We start from the raw sequence: 14,397 nt of genomic DNA on the forward strand, positions 1-14,397 counted from the left end.
AGGGGTTGCGTTCCCGACCCACACGCACATCAGTGAGGCACGTGTAAGCCTGCCTCGTCCCCTTTTCTGGCCACTTCCAGGTTGTGGCAATGAGCACATGCATTGAACACACCTAAAACAGTTGTTGCCTATATTAACTACAGCAGCCTTTCTCAACCTGTGGGTCCCCAGATGTTGTTGAACTACAGCTCCCATCACCCCTAGCTAGCAAGGCCAGAGCTCAGGGATGATGGGAGTTGTAGTCCAACATCTGGGGACCCACAGGTTGAGAACCGCTGGACAAGAGGAAAAGCAGAGCCAGATAGCTCTGTCTCTTTTTACAGAAAGCACTAAATGTATGAATTGGGCTGTGAATTTGTGTACTTGGGCTTAACAGAGTCAAACCACTACTGCAATACAAATTTACTAATTAAATTAACCCCACATGGCTAGCACAGCACAGAGTTATTGTGCAGCATTGATTCCTTGGCATATTTTTTAAAGAGAAGAAAAAACATTATTTCTCTTTTTTGAGATCTCATGTTAACGTGAAATTATAGTTATCGTTAGTAACAGGAAAACACCAAATGCAGTAGTGTGAAAATATATGTTATCTCTAGTACTGCCAAATAATTTTTCAAGAGTGATATTCGCAAGATGAATAAACAGCATTAACCAACCTGGTTCCCTCCAGATATTTTGGATTACAACTCCCACCATCCCTGACTACTAGCCCTGAGAGTTAGAGTCCAATAGCATCTGCAGGGCACTATGTTGGGCAAGGCTAGCATAAAAATCCTAAAAGTATTAACAAATATTTATCTTAACATTCTTACCAATTTTTAAATCATCAGCCAAGCTCTCTTTTGTAAGATTAAGAAGTTCTTTCCCATCGATGTTGTTCCTTTTGAAAATCTCAACTACGTCTTGTAAGCCATGTGTGCATAGCCAAGATGAAACCTCTTCTTCTGACCAGCTCTCTGCAAATATCTTTGGCTCCTCTACTGCTGACCTTTCTGGAGCAAATCAAAGGAAGATTTTATACAAGAAGAACGTATTTCAGGTGAAACAGCCCAGCCTTTAAACGTTGCTCTAAACTTGACTCTCAGTGTACATTTACACGTTTTAGAAAGTGTTACAGAGTGTCCTTGACTTGTTAGAAGACAAATGCTGCTTTATTTTAAAAGGGCATAGGATGCCAATCAAATCAACCAAAGGCCTGGTTAAAAAGGAACGTTTTTGCCTGGCGCCTAAAGGTGTATAATGAAGGCACCAGGCGAACTTCCCTGGGGAGAGCATTCCACAGAAGGGAAGCCACTGCAGAGAAGGCCCGTTCTTGTGTTGCCACCCTCCATACCTCTTGAGGAGGCACATGAAGAAGGGCCTCAGAAGATGGTCTGGGTCGGTTCATATGGGGAAAGGTGCTCCTTAAGGTATTGCGGTCCTCAGCCATCTAAGGCTTTATAGGTCAAAACAAGCACTTTGAATTGGGCCCAGAAACTAATTGATAGCCAGTGGAGTCGAACCAGGATCAGTGTAATATGCTCAAACTGTCTTGCTCCTGTGAGCAACCTGGCCGCTGAATTCTGCACTAGCTGAAGTTTCCAAACCTCCTTCAGAGGCAGCCCTACATATAATGCATTACAGTTATACTTGAATTGCATTGGTAATTTATTTAACATTTATAAGGATTTTCTGCAGTCTACATTTCTTGTAGCACCATGGAAAAGACCTGTCTTGAGACTTTGGAAAGCCACTGCCAGCCAAAGTAGTCTAGTCAAGATGGACCAATTATCAGACTCAATATAAGTTTATTCACATTTCATATAGATTGTATCTTAACAAATGGTGATGTAAAGTTTATAAAGCACACGACAAAAGCATTCCTTTACTAACCTTTCAGATGTTGCTTTGGTTCAAACTGCCAGATGTTCACAGATTTATCCATTGACCCCGTAGCAAATAGTGGCATATCTGGTGCAAAGGCACAAGTTGTAACATATCTAGAAATAAAAGTAGCTTGTTAGATACATTTCACATTTTACATATCACATTTTTTTTAAAATTATTTTTTTACCAACCACCAAAACACAAACAGTGAAACCCTCCCCCCTGGCAGCTGATAATTCTGGTATACATAATCAATAATAACATATTCAAATCAACCATATGTACAATTCTATATACCTTAACATTCCTCCCTCCACAATTTTAACTATTCCCCTTGGCTAATATAATGAAAACTGTTATGCTAATATCCTACCTAGTATGCTGAGTCAAAATGTGTAAGATGCTCCCAGTGTTCTGCCAACAACAAAATATTGTGTATGTTAAGACAAACAAAAATACAACTATAAGCAATAATCTAAATTTCTACTGGAAAATGTCTACTGAAAGTTTCACAATCCAAAAAGGACAGATGTAAGGAAACGTATTTACAGATGTTTACAACTAAGGACAAGGTAGTTTGAACAATTTTCCTGAAATTACAATTGAATCATTAGCTGTGACAGAAGAATTTTTTTATAAATGCATAAACATCCCTCATCTTCCCACTTAAGAATTCAACCACTTAATATTACAGATGAACTGATCACTTAACATTTTATTTTATTTTATCACTGAAGATTATTTATCTAGAATTAAGCCACACATGAGAAAAAGCAGGAAGTAGAACATTAATAGAATTATGCTACAGAATAAAGACCTTGTGATTAGCATACTTGGCCACTAGATGCTACCCTTCACAAACATATCTAACATTGTTTTATAACAATTACCTTCCTCTTAATAAAAATAGGATCTCTAAGCAGTATTTTCAGAAGTCACAAGATTCAGTTCCCAAAAGAAACATAGGACATATACCTCCCTAAGTGATGCCTTCACATATGTTTTAACCATAAAGGTTTACGGCACAATAAATCTGTGAGTCTAAGTTGCTACATATGCCAACATTATTTCTGTAACAGACTAATGAACATACCCTCTAAAACAAGTGTGGGGAACATTTTTGACCAGGCAAGCCAAATTTTTATCTTCCTCTAACCCACAGAGATCAACTTTGATAGGCGGTCTCCCATTTGTCAATCATCTGATGCTATGATGGCATCAGGTGACTGATAGATGGGTAGTCCCACCCAACTGTCAAAGTTGGCCTATGGGGAAAGTGGTCTGCTTTTCCCCATAGAGAACATGCTAGTGAAGCAGCACCCAGCAGAATTGAACCCTCCACTCACCAGTTTAATGCACCTGGCTGTAGGGATCTGCTTTGCCACCATATTCTCTGCAAAGGAATGCACTGGTGAAGCAGATCCCAGCATAATTGAATTGCTGGGTGCTAGGGTCATATTCCCCAATTAAGACCAAATCTTAATTGCTACTCATTGTTTGTTTCTCTCCAATTCTGATTCTAAACCATGAGCCCAGGGTCAGACAACACAATAACTCAAGACTGGCTTGTTATGTCCACAGCAAGGCAGTAGAAGTTTAAAATTATGGTTTAGTGTGACATGTGAACTAGTAAAAAAAAAAAGAAAGAGGTATTTCCTTCTCCAACTCAATCTTTCCAAGTGCTGATTGGATTATAAGATACTTGGGAGCCCAGCTCTATGGAAAGCACATGAAAAAATCAGGTGCCTCACTTGAATTTCTTTGGGTCAAGATTATTACAAGATGTGCCTTTAGAATATTTATTGTTCAGGTTCAAACAAAATTATGAAATAAAAACCTGAAATTACATACTGATAATTTTCAGAGGTTCATATGCTGGTGCACAATAGCACCATTTACTATGCTGACTTTAAGATGTAAACAAGACAGTGAGCTATTACTGTAATTTAAACATTTTATTATGTTTGCTTAGCTTCTCAAAGTGAATAATAAAAATATGTTAACAGTCCAACCCTATGCCCTGTTTTGTCTCCAAGAGTAAAGCCTCCATCTAATTGCAAGAAGTCCTGCACCACTGAAAAAAGCTCACAATTCCTTTACTACATTGCTATTCTTCCAAAATTATGATTAATATCTTACATACTTACAGTTTCAAAAAGCATTACTGTTTTGTCCACAGATCTAGGAAGAAATAAATTAAATTGTGTATATGTAAGAGAAATGTAAATGAAAGACAGCAACATTTGCCTTGCAACAGAGATAAGCAACAGTTTTATATGCAGCTTTTACGTGTACCAACTAAGTAAGTTGAAATGCTAGCACTCATATTAGAACTCACTGTGGTATTCAAGACAGTGATTCAGGTTTTTTTCACCTTACGCTAACATATGGAGTTCTGTCTTCCTTTGAAACTTCAAGAAAATGAAAAAAGGCTGGTAGAATAAGAACGGTATTGGGAGCAAGCTGTTCTAAATGCCAATGCCTTAAGGATCCAACTGAGTATCTAATAATCAGCAAAGCATAATCACCTCTGCTACACAAAGCAACATTTCCCAAATGCTTTTTTGCCTATTCAACTTCACATTTAGCCTTATATTCTGGATAGCTTTGACCTGATCCTCAGTTGAAGAGGAGTAGTGAAAGAGCTGTCTGTGTTCCAAATTTTGGCAAAAGCAACTCAATATACTACAGAAGGTCTCATAATAGGAATCCACTGTGTGCAGAACTACTGCATAGAGAATGATGTTTCATCATGAATGGATGTGATTTGTTAAAGAATCCACTACCTACAGCTCGAGAAATTTGCTTAAGGCAAATATCACCCCATGTAGCTCAAGCAGCAAGGTTGACTGAATTCACGTTTCCCTAAATTTCAGTTTAGCATGATGTGCAAGAGCCACAGCCCTCCCCACTCCCATGACTGAGAGTTTAGCAGCTTTTTGTTTTCCCTTTTGTTTCATTGTGGTTTGCCATGTTGTCCAGAGCAACCAACTGTGGTTAACAGTATGGTTAATATTAAACAAGTCAACTTCATAGATAGCTTGTTGAAATTAACCAAAGTTACTGCTAACCACAACTGTGGATCCACTTCTAAATTCCTCCTTTCAATTGCAGATGGGCGGGGGGAGCGCATGAGTCTGAGACTGGCTGCAGCCAACACAACATATTTTAAGTGTGACGTGCAAATGTGGCCTTTAGCTCCAGAAAAAATGTGGCATTTGTATGTATATGTATAGCTTACAAATCTATTAAAAAGTGTAGGGGAATTGGCCCATTGTGGGTTGTGAGGGCAGTATAAATGCTACACATTGAGAATGGCAAGTTCCATTATTTTAAATAGTGTATGTCCTGAAAATGTGGCACATGTTAAAATGAACTCAGGGACACCATGCAGACCCCTACATTTTCATAAAGTGACACTGTAGCCATTATGACATCATATATAGGCCCATCTTCATTAATTTGGAATGGATTTTAAATTATATAGGAAGCTTCTTTATAATTACAGACACAAATAAACTAAGAAAACAAGTAAACAGAGCACAACGAATGTAAAACTGAATCATAAAAATGAAACAAATATTCTTACCCAGAGACTAAAATCTGTCCATCGCAGGAAAATGCACAAGCCAGAACTGGGGAAGTGTGTCCTTTTAACGTATATTTACATTTCAGTTCAAGACCTATACATTTAAAAATGAACATAATTTTTAAATTCAAGTTTGGCAAGGTTGTCATTTGATACTACCATTCACCCAGCCTTTAAATATGAAACTACTTAAAATTATGACAGCTTGGCTATGTTCTGTGTCTTGACCCACATATCTGGACAAGCAACAAGTCTCCCCTCTAGGAAGGAAACAGTACATTTTAAGAAGGCAGCCTTTTATTCCAACTTTAATACCAGATTTCATTCACCCAAAAGGATCTGACACCCCTATGAGGTAGGACAGAAGGAACAAATAGAGGCACGCATATGTGCTGGCTTGGCAGTCTAACCCCACACCATAGGGAAAATGCTAGCAGGAACCTAAAATGATGGTTCCTCATTAACAAAAAATATCTTATTTAATTCTCCAGAATTAATGGCTGAGGTACATTAGCTAGCTCTAGGGCTGGGTTAGTACACACAGAGAGGCGGCATGTTCATCGGCTAAGGAAATATGACATATCCAGAAGACATACGAGAGCATTATTATGCCTGTAACGCTTCACATTTTCCATTAAAAAGGTAGCTAAACAAATTGTAAAGGCCATTATTTGTGACTAAGGTCTCACAAGTTTCCACAGTATCACAGAGTATACAAAGATTCACTCAAGTGGTTTTGCTTGGAACAATATTTATTTCACTGTATCCATAGTTTAAAGACTGAGGAATATACAATATTCAGGTATTTATTTCTAGGGGAAAACACTGTAAAAGTCCACATCAAAGGTCTCAAAACAGTAAAATTTAATAGTCTTCCACATTGCAATTCTAGAAACTACTAACACTGTTCACTAAATTACTGTGGAATATTTTATTGCTTCATGTTTTAAAGCCACAAGACACCCAGTTTTATGGTATGAAAATCATATTGTGCTATCAGAATATTAACAATATGCAAATATTTGCAGAGCATGGTACATTTCAGTATGCTGGAAGAAAAGAAAGCAGGAACGTATGGGATATATGGGGCAGACTGCAAAGCTACATTAGCAACAACCCAAACAATCCTTTGTTTAGCTGAATGTGTTTCAATATATTGCACAAAGCCATTCAAATCTTTGCTTCAAGAACTTCCTGGCTTTCCACTGTGTTATGACAAGATTTATGCTTTTCAGCATAGCTTTTATATGTAAACCATGGTTATACACATGCTATAAATCTAATGTTTATGCAACATATAAAAAGCTGTTTTAATATATGAAAACATATTGAAGAAAGCTTTTTAGACTCAAATTATCTTCATACAATATGAAACAACAGAATAGACATTGTGCACTGAACAATGATTATTATGCTACTCAGTCAGTCATTGTACACAGTGCAGCATTAACACACAGCTTTAGAAAAGACCTCCTTGTTTTTAACCTGCTGTCCCTGTTTTACTGTTTTCATTGCTTCTTACTGCTTTCGGTGTATGATATTATTTTGTACCTTTATATGACTGTAAGCTGCCCTGAGCGCTGTGGCTACAGTGGAAGGGTGCTGAATACAGTAGAAGCAAACTCCCTTTACTTAAGGAAATGTATACTTAACATTGGTTTTTTTCCAGGTAAACAGCCAGAATTGTAACCTGCAATCCATGCTGGATGAATTGGGGAGTGGGCTCCACCAACATAGAGGCCCCTGCTGTACCCACTAAAAGTGTGGCAGTAATCAATCACAGTAAGGCCCCCAAATGGGACATTATGGGGGAAGCAATGGAGCTACTGAACCCAAAGCCAGCTTGTTTCCTGGAGAGGAGCATAATATGGCTGCCCCCCCTCCACTTGCTGGAATGAGAAGCAGGGCTTCAGACACAGAGTCACACCTCAGTTCCATCCAACTACTCCCAGTCAGTGCTTCAATTGCTCCTAGGGCACTCATTGTTCACTAGAAAGTGACTTTCCATTGTTTGGGAAGTGCCTTTCTTTCCTTTTTGCATTGTGCGTATAGTAGCCTCCATCATAACTCTAATTACAGAGCCAAAGTCACCTGTGGCTACCCTACACTAAGCAGGGAATTGGACTAGATGTCCTTCAAGGTCCCTTCCAATGCTCTCATTCTATGTGGTTTCCAGTTGGATACTTGTAACTAGGAATGGCAGCTTCATTTGCATTGACGGCATGCATCTATTCCACTCAGACAGACAAATCTGTAACTCAGGTCAGCTACTGAGATGCAAGTCTGTGGTGAAGCTAGAACTAACCACAGGATACTATACCATATCAATGTTGCCTAATGGCATGGCCCTTAATAGCAGTAATTTCCCAGCATTTTGGTGCTTGAGTGAACATGGAAACCCCGTAACACAGCATGTTAAACTGATATTTTTTGTTAACTGAATGTTTCTTACTGTTTGAGCAGAAACCAATTTAAAAGCAAAACAGTATGAAAGCTAGCAATTTAGTGTAAGAAGATTAATATTATTATTATTGTTATTATACATACCTGTATGATCAGCGAGTGAAATAAGCCATATCTTAATTGTGCTGTCCTGACCAGAAGATGCCATTAGGAAATAGTTAACATCTTGCTTATTACCTGATTAAAAATATTTTTTAAAAAATGTATTAGAAACATAACAAAGCAAGCAAGATTTCATATTTTAAAAAATTAATGTCTACATGTAAATTGGACACACACAATTAGAATTTTTTAAAAATGTTTCCTAGGTATTGATAAAAAATATGTCCTAAAACTTCTGTATATATGTACCATTACTATGATCCTAAAGTCTGCTTTAGGATGCTCTTAGAAAATTGTATATGAATATGCAAAGGGTGGTAATCTGTATGGAGAATATGGAGAGTTCCTTTGTTGTGCCCAATTCAAGTCATACCAACTGCTTGCCCATAATCATGTGGGTTCAGCATATCTTCAGAAACTTCACCCATATAACTTCCCAGCCCCCACACATACACTATTAACATTGCACAGAAATGGACATACTACATGGTAAGGAACAAGTAGATGTCATTCACCCCAATCCTAACCATTGTCACTTAGAAATAACTTCTGGTTTTAATGAGGCTTGCTTCTATATATGCATGATTCCTACAGTTTCTGAGAATTTGAAGTTACAGAGACCAGTGCAACTGAGGACTGCCATCAACTGGGAGGATTGCCTGGAAGAAAAGCAGAGCTACCTAACAGCAAAGGGTTATTGCAATAGCCCTATAGCTACTGTAGAAAAATAGGTCTGGAGCACACAATGAGCGGCATTCAATTAAGGTTGATTCGGAGTAGACCTGTTGAAATTAACAGACTTCCTTAGTCACATTCATTAATTTCAATGATCCTCCTCTGAGTAAAACTTAGTTGGGTACTACTCAGTAGTTTCAGTGTGGTGGGATGGGAATCACCTCTGTAGGTTAAAATGTCCCAGGAATTTGTACAGAGTTGCAACTAGAGAGAGATTACCGTTTATTTTTAAATATTCCTCAGAAAGTCTGTAATACAAACAGACTTCATTCCAGTAATCCCCCATGGGAAATAACTCTTAGCTTCAAAACAAATTAGAAAGCAGCTAAAACTGGGATGTTTAGGCTATATTATGCACACTTTTCATTATCAGTACTCAAATTGCTGTGACTAGCCCTATTCTGCAGATTTTCTTGTCACTTCTGGAATCAATTTGCAACCCACCCTTTCTTCACTTCTGATTTTTTCAGAGGATATTTGACCATAAACAAAACAGGGTTTCACAAGTGAACCACAACACATTTGACATGAAAAGAAGAAAGAGTTATTTATAGAACACATTAAATTCTAAAAAGCCAATTAGTAAACAACTGCAGGGAAAGGAGAAGATTTGCTGTAGCTGGCAAGATGGAAAAATGAAGAATAGCTTTTAGTAGTTTTCCCAAAAGGTGAGAAAAACACATCTCTAGTGAGTGCATCACTGTCAAAATCAAAGGCAAAAATATATATAATGACTGTATACACGTCAAGCAAAAAGCAAGAAATTCCTATCAACAGAAAATGGAGATCCAAGAGAAAATTGTCTCAAATAAATCTGTCTATTATTATACAGGGATTCTTAGCTACAATAAAAATAATAAATCAGATATTTACAACACAAGTCTTCAAACAAATATAATGAAACATGATAAAGAGAATATAACTGACTTACAAAGCAGTCAAATGGATATGGTACCAATGGGAAGGAAATAAACTACATCAGTTCTAGAGGTGTACCATGGTTTCATGCCAATCATATGCATGCCAGTGGGCTCTGGATCACGCAGATCCAAGGCTGCCCCCACTCCACCAGAAACCTGATGGTAGTATATCTAAGCCTACAGAGCTTTCTGTGGGTGAAATGGGGGGCATCATGTAGCATAAATGCCTTTCTGTTGAATGGCCTCCCTCTTCAGTAGCAGAGCAGGATTTGCACTGCCATTACAACTGCAGACTTATTATAGCTTCCCAAATAGTATTTTAAAGCAATTAAAATATTCCTCTTCTAGGAAAGATAGTTGGGTAGAATATGTACTTAACATAATTTAAATACTATGGAGAAACTGTCTAAATTGAAATAATATAAAAGAATTATCTTTGTATTACTTTGAATCAAAAGTTTAAATACAAGTTCAGTTTTGTGGGTTGTATTCTAAGTAGCATTTTGCGCAACTACCACTCACACCATAGAACTTCCCCCCTTCTCCTCTCCCTAGATATGCATACCCTCCAACATTTCCCTGTTGAAAATAAGGATGTTCTATTCAATAAAAAAATATTATTATTATTAATTATTATTATTATATCCCACCCATCTGACTGGGTTGCTCCAGCCACTCTGGGCAGCTTCCAACATATATAAAAACATAATAATACATTAAACATTTAAAAAAAACTTCTCTATACAGAGGGGTCTTCAGATGTCTTCTAAAGATTGCATAGTTACTTATCTGCTTGGCTTGGGGGGTCACATAACTCTATACCCACAAGCATTTCTCTGATGAAAATAGGGACATCCTAAGGAAAAGCGGGACATGTAAATCCGGGACTGTCCCTGGAAAATAGGAACACTAGGGGGGTCTGGATATGTTCTGGGGTTTCCAACTCTCTGGAGCAGATTTGAGGGTGGTACACAGTGTGCATGCAGGGAAGAGGGAGAAGTCCCATTGCACAAGCAGATGTCATTCCGCTTGTGCATTTATTTACTTGAATAACACCTTATATGTTTTTAGCACATTGATAACCACTGCATTTATGAAATTAATAACTGGTAAATATGCCAACAATTCTATTAGCATTATTTTAGATTGTAAGAACAACTATAAAACTTTACACAATGACAAAAGCAATCCTTTGTAAAATAACAGAATATCAAAGCTGAAATCCGATGCAAACTACCTGGAAGTATATCCCACAGATGCAATGAGACTGAGGGCCAAACTAGATCGAATAATACTTTTATTTAATCCTGGGTGAGGGGAGCAATTTGCATTAGGACTACAACACATGATGAGCGGAGGCTTATTCCTTTCCTCACCATTTATGCATCACACACAAAAGTAGTTGCTCAGAGCTGGGTCAGGCAGCAGCCTGATCCAATGCCTTGAGAACAGGCAGATTCATTTCATTGCTATATAAAAGCACTGCCTCCAGTCTTCCCAACAAGGAGGAGGAGGGGGTGTAATCTAGACAGGGTCCACTTTACACCAATTTACCACCATTTCAATATGATCTAAAACAGGATATATGCAAACTTCACTTATAGTAAGTTCTATTTCTATGTTAGATCCCATGATAAACTGCCAACATTTTTAAACAGTAATAGTATGAATATTGAAGTAGAAACTAATGAAGCGTTCTCAAGGTTCAAATCAGATGGGAGATTAAGGAATTCACCTTCTTAAACATCCTAGAGTTTATGATTTTCTATTTCTTTGTTCTACGTAGCACCCACTACAGGAAACAGAACCTTTAAGATTTCCAGGATGTTGCAACCACAGGCAGCCCCTCTCTTCCTTACATCCACACTCTTCTATGCCAATGCCTCATCTCAGTGTTTGTTTTTGTAAGGCTTCTAAAAGGGTACACACAACTAAACTTTTCACTGAGTATTAAGTATTACACTGTGTATTAAGGAGTATTCAAGGAGAATCCAGATTGCACCATACTTTTTTATGTACAGACTGGGCACAGTACCTGTTATGTTTATTTTAAAAAAAGCCCCAAGAAGGTTGGTATCCACTCTAATCTCTGAAACCCTGGCTCACAATGAACACTTGAAGAGTTTCTCCATCACCCACCCTCTCTAGCACGCATAGGTAAACTCGGCCCTCCAGATGTTTTTTGGGACTACAACTCCCATCATCCCTAGCTAACAGGACCAGTAGTCAGGGATGATGGAAATTGTAGTCTCAAAATGTCTGGAGGGCCAGGTTTGCCTATGCCTGTTCTCTTGTACAGGTAAATCTCTGAATTCTTCTCTCTCTCTTTTCCTAGGTTCTTTGATTTATTAACCTAATCCTCTGTGCTACCCCTCACATTGCCCAAACCCCAGAATGACACTTACTATAGTCTTAAACATGAGTATATTCAGGATCACTTAATACAGGTAAGTTATGCCTAAAATAAGTATTTGTAATTATAAAACACATGGGTGAAAATTCCAACTAAAAAACAAAACAGACCAAGCAAGATTCAAGTCAACTTATTCCTGCATTAACTTCAAGTTCTATCAGGGCACTACAGCTTGCAGCATTTTTAAAAATATGGCAGATGGTATTCTTCCACAGAAGAGTGTTTCAAAAAAATAAAAAAATAAAGGAAAGGTTCTAGCAATCATGAATTTCAATATGTTATTAATACCACAAAGGTTCACAAAAGGTTCCAGTGTCAGGAGATGCAGCTTCTGTACTCTTGTGTCATTTAATCTCAATATACTAGTATACAATGTTGCAGCTTTACAACACAAACACACACCTCTCAGAAGTAAGTTCAGTGGGCCTTACTCCCAAGCATGCCTACATAAGACTGCAATCAGGGAGAGCAATCTAAAATGGGGTTGCGGGGAGAACAGAATATGATGAATCGCCTTTCCTATGCCATGTTGGGCTCATGCCAGTAGGGCAGAAAGGGTGGCGGCAGTATCCCCCCCTTTTTTATTCTGTTTCTCAGCCACCCCCTTAAAGCAATTCCCTTCTCATTGGAATCTAAACTGTGCCAGCTACAGAGCTGGTATAATTTGTCCCTCGTTCCAGGAGCATGTTGGGGGAGCAAGAGAGTTCTTCTGACATGCCCTCAAAATGCTTCCTCTTCACATCCCTACTCTCCCAGAAGTCTAAGATGCAACACCAAATAGGAATTGACTGAACTTCCTGAATTCTCACAGAGGAGACATGCTGTGTTAGATCTCCCTCTCTGGTGGGAGACATCTCTCTCCAGCCTCAGAGACACATGGATTTGTTGGCTTCTGGGATGCTCTCCCAGGAACCAGACAACTGCAACGTTAATGTTGAGATAGATGACACTAAACTTGAGCACTATGAGAAATTCCATAAATTCTTAGAATAATTCTTCTTATCACATTCTTTCACACATGGTCCAGTTCTCCAGAGCTTCCCAGACATCTCCTGCCTACCCCCATTATCATGCCTAGCAAAAGGGGAACTGAAGAGAAAGGGAAACACTCTGAAGCATCAATACCACAGGCCTCGATGGCAAAACCAATTTGCATGAGAGATAGGGCTGGAGAAGAAAAAAATATATTAAAAGGATGTATTTAAATATCAAGTTAACTAACCAGAAGCCAGCTTTGAAGAAAAGTCACAGCAGGTGACTCCAAGATCATGAGCTTTCTCATTATACAAGCACTTCATTGTCTCATCCCAAACAGTTAAATCTCCACATGATGATCCAGTCACAAAGAAACTTGCATCAGGAGCAAATGCACAGGCTACCAAAGAGCCATCTTTAACACTGCCAGATCTGAAAGACAAGAATAAAGGATCATGAACTTTGGAAGCGCGAATCACATGAAATATTACAAGCTTGATAAAGTAAGATAAGCATGAATTAAACCAATTCTGAAAAGGAGAATATAAACAACCTAATGCAAAGCAATTTTGCTGGCACCTCATGCACCTACAAAGGCACAGATAAATCATCTAACTACGAAATATCAAGACCTGCCTGTTGTCTATTTACTTGCAGCAGGGTATGGCTGTGTTTAGCTGCAACATTAAACTATGATTTAGTATTACAAGAATGAGCTTCACTTAGCCTTGAGCATGCTTCACCTTTCTTCTCTCCTCCTCAGGTACAGCTGGAAGGACTTTGGAAGCTTCAACTTCAGTTTTAAATCTACCAATTTAGCATGTTGTCTGTTTAACATGCTGTTTAATCCTGGCTACAGCTAAATGAGACAAGCGAACTTTATAAACTATGGTTTGAAATTGTCCTCATTCAAGAATGAGGAAATTGTCCTCATTCAAGAAATCATACCTAAGACTAACTAAGGAGTCAGGTAACATAGCAAGTTGTGGTTAATCTAAACAAAAGGGAAAACTTCCTAATTCTTATTTGGACATGCATCAGAAGAGAAGGAGGAAGCATGCAAGTGTGAGGTTTACTGTGGTTTGTTCTCATAATGCTGAACCAAGGTTTATCATTATATCTAAACAAGATCACTGAATCACATGAGCTATAGAAGAAAGCTGATCATTCTTTAATATATTAATTGCGTAATAAAAATAGATTCAAGCTAAATGCCAACTACATAAATGCATTATTCCAAAATGCAGAATTTCTAGCAATTTATATTTTAATGGGACCCATAAGCACCAGAAGGTACTGAGACTTGTGGATTTAGAAACAAATTACAAAAC

At 38.1% G+C, this 14,397-nt stretch overlaps 1 protein-coding gene across 5 annotated transcripts in view; it reads right to left on the reverse strand.

Moving 5' to 3' along the window:
• Positions 1-14,397, reverse strand: part of WDSUB1 (WD repeat, sterile alpha motif and U-box domain containing 1) — a 45,262-nt gene that overhangs the window by 25,272 nt on the left and 5,593 nt on the right. For all 5 annotated transcript variants that reach the window (XR_014172647.1, XM_081929248.1, XM_081929249.1 and 2 more), the window contains 7 exons: positions 13,314-13,498; positions 8,006-8,098; positions 5,459-5,552; positions 4,017-4,050; positions 2,243-2,283; positions 1,876-1,982; positions 816-995 (listed from right to left, as the gene is read on the reverse strand). Coding sequence is in view for 4 of the 5 variants with exons in the window: in XM_081929248.1 (XP_081785374.1) it covers positions 816-995; positions 1,876-1,982; positions 2,243-2,283; positions 4,017-4,050; positions 5,459-5,552; positions 8,006-8,098; positions 13,314-13,498 (734 nt within the window). In the remaining variant the exon portion in view is untranslated. The remainder of the gene's footprint in view (positions 1-815; positions 996-1,875; positions 1,983-2,242; positions 2,284-4,016; positions 4,051-5,458; positions 5,553-8,005; positions 8,099-13,313; positions 13,499-14,397) is intronic.

Source organism: Podarcis melisellensis (assembly GCF_964234715.1).
Source record: "Podarcis melisellensis genome assembly, chromosome: 1".
NCBI classification, from domain to species: Eukaryota; Metazoa; Chordata; class Lepidosauria; order Squamata; family Lacertidae; genus Podarcis; species Podarcis melisellensis.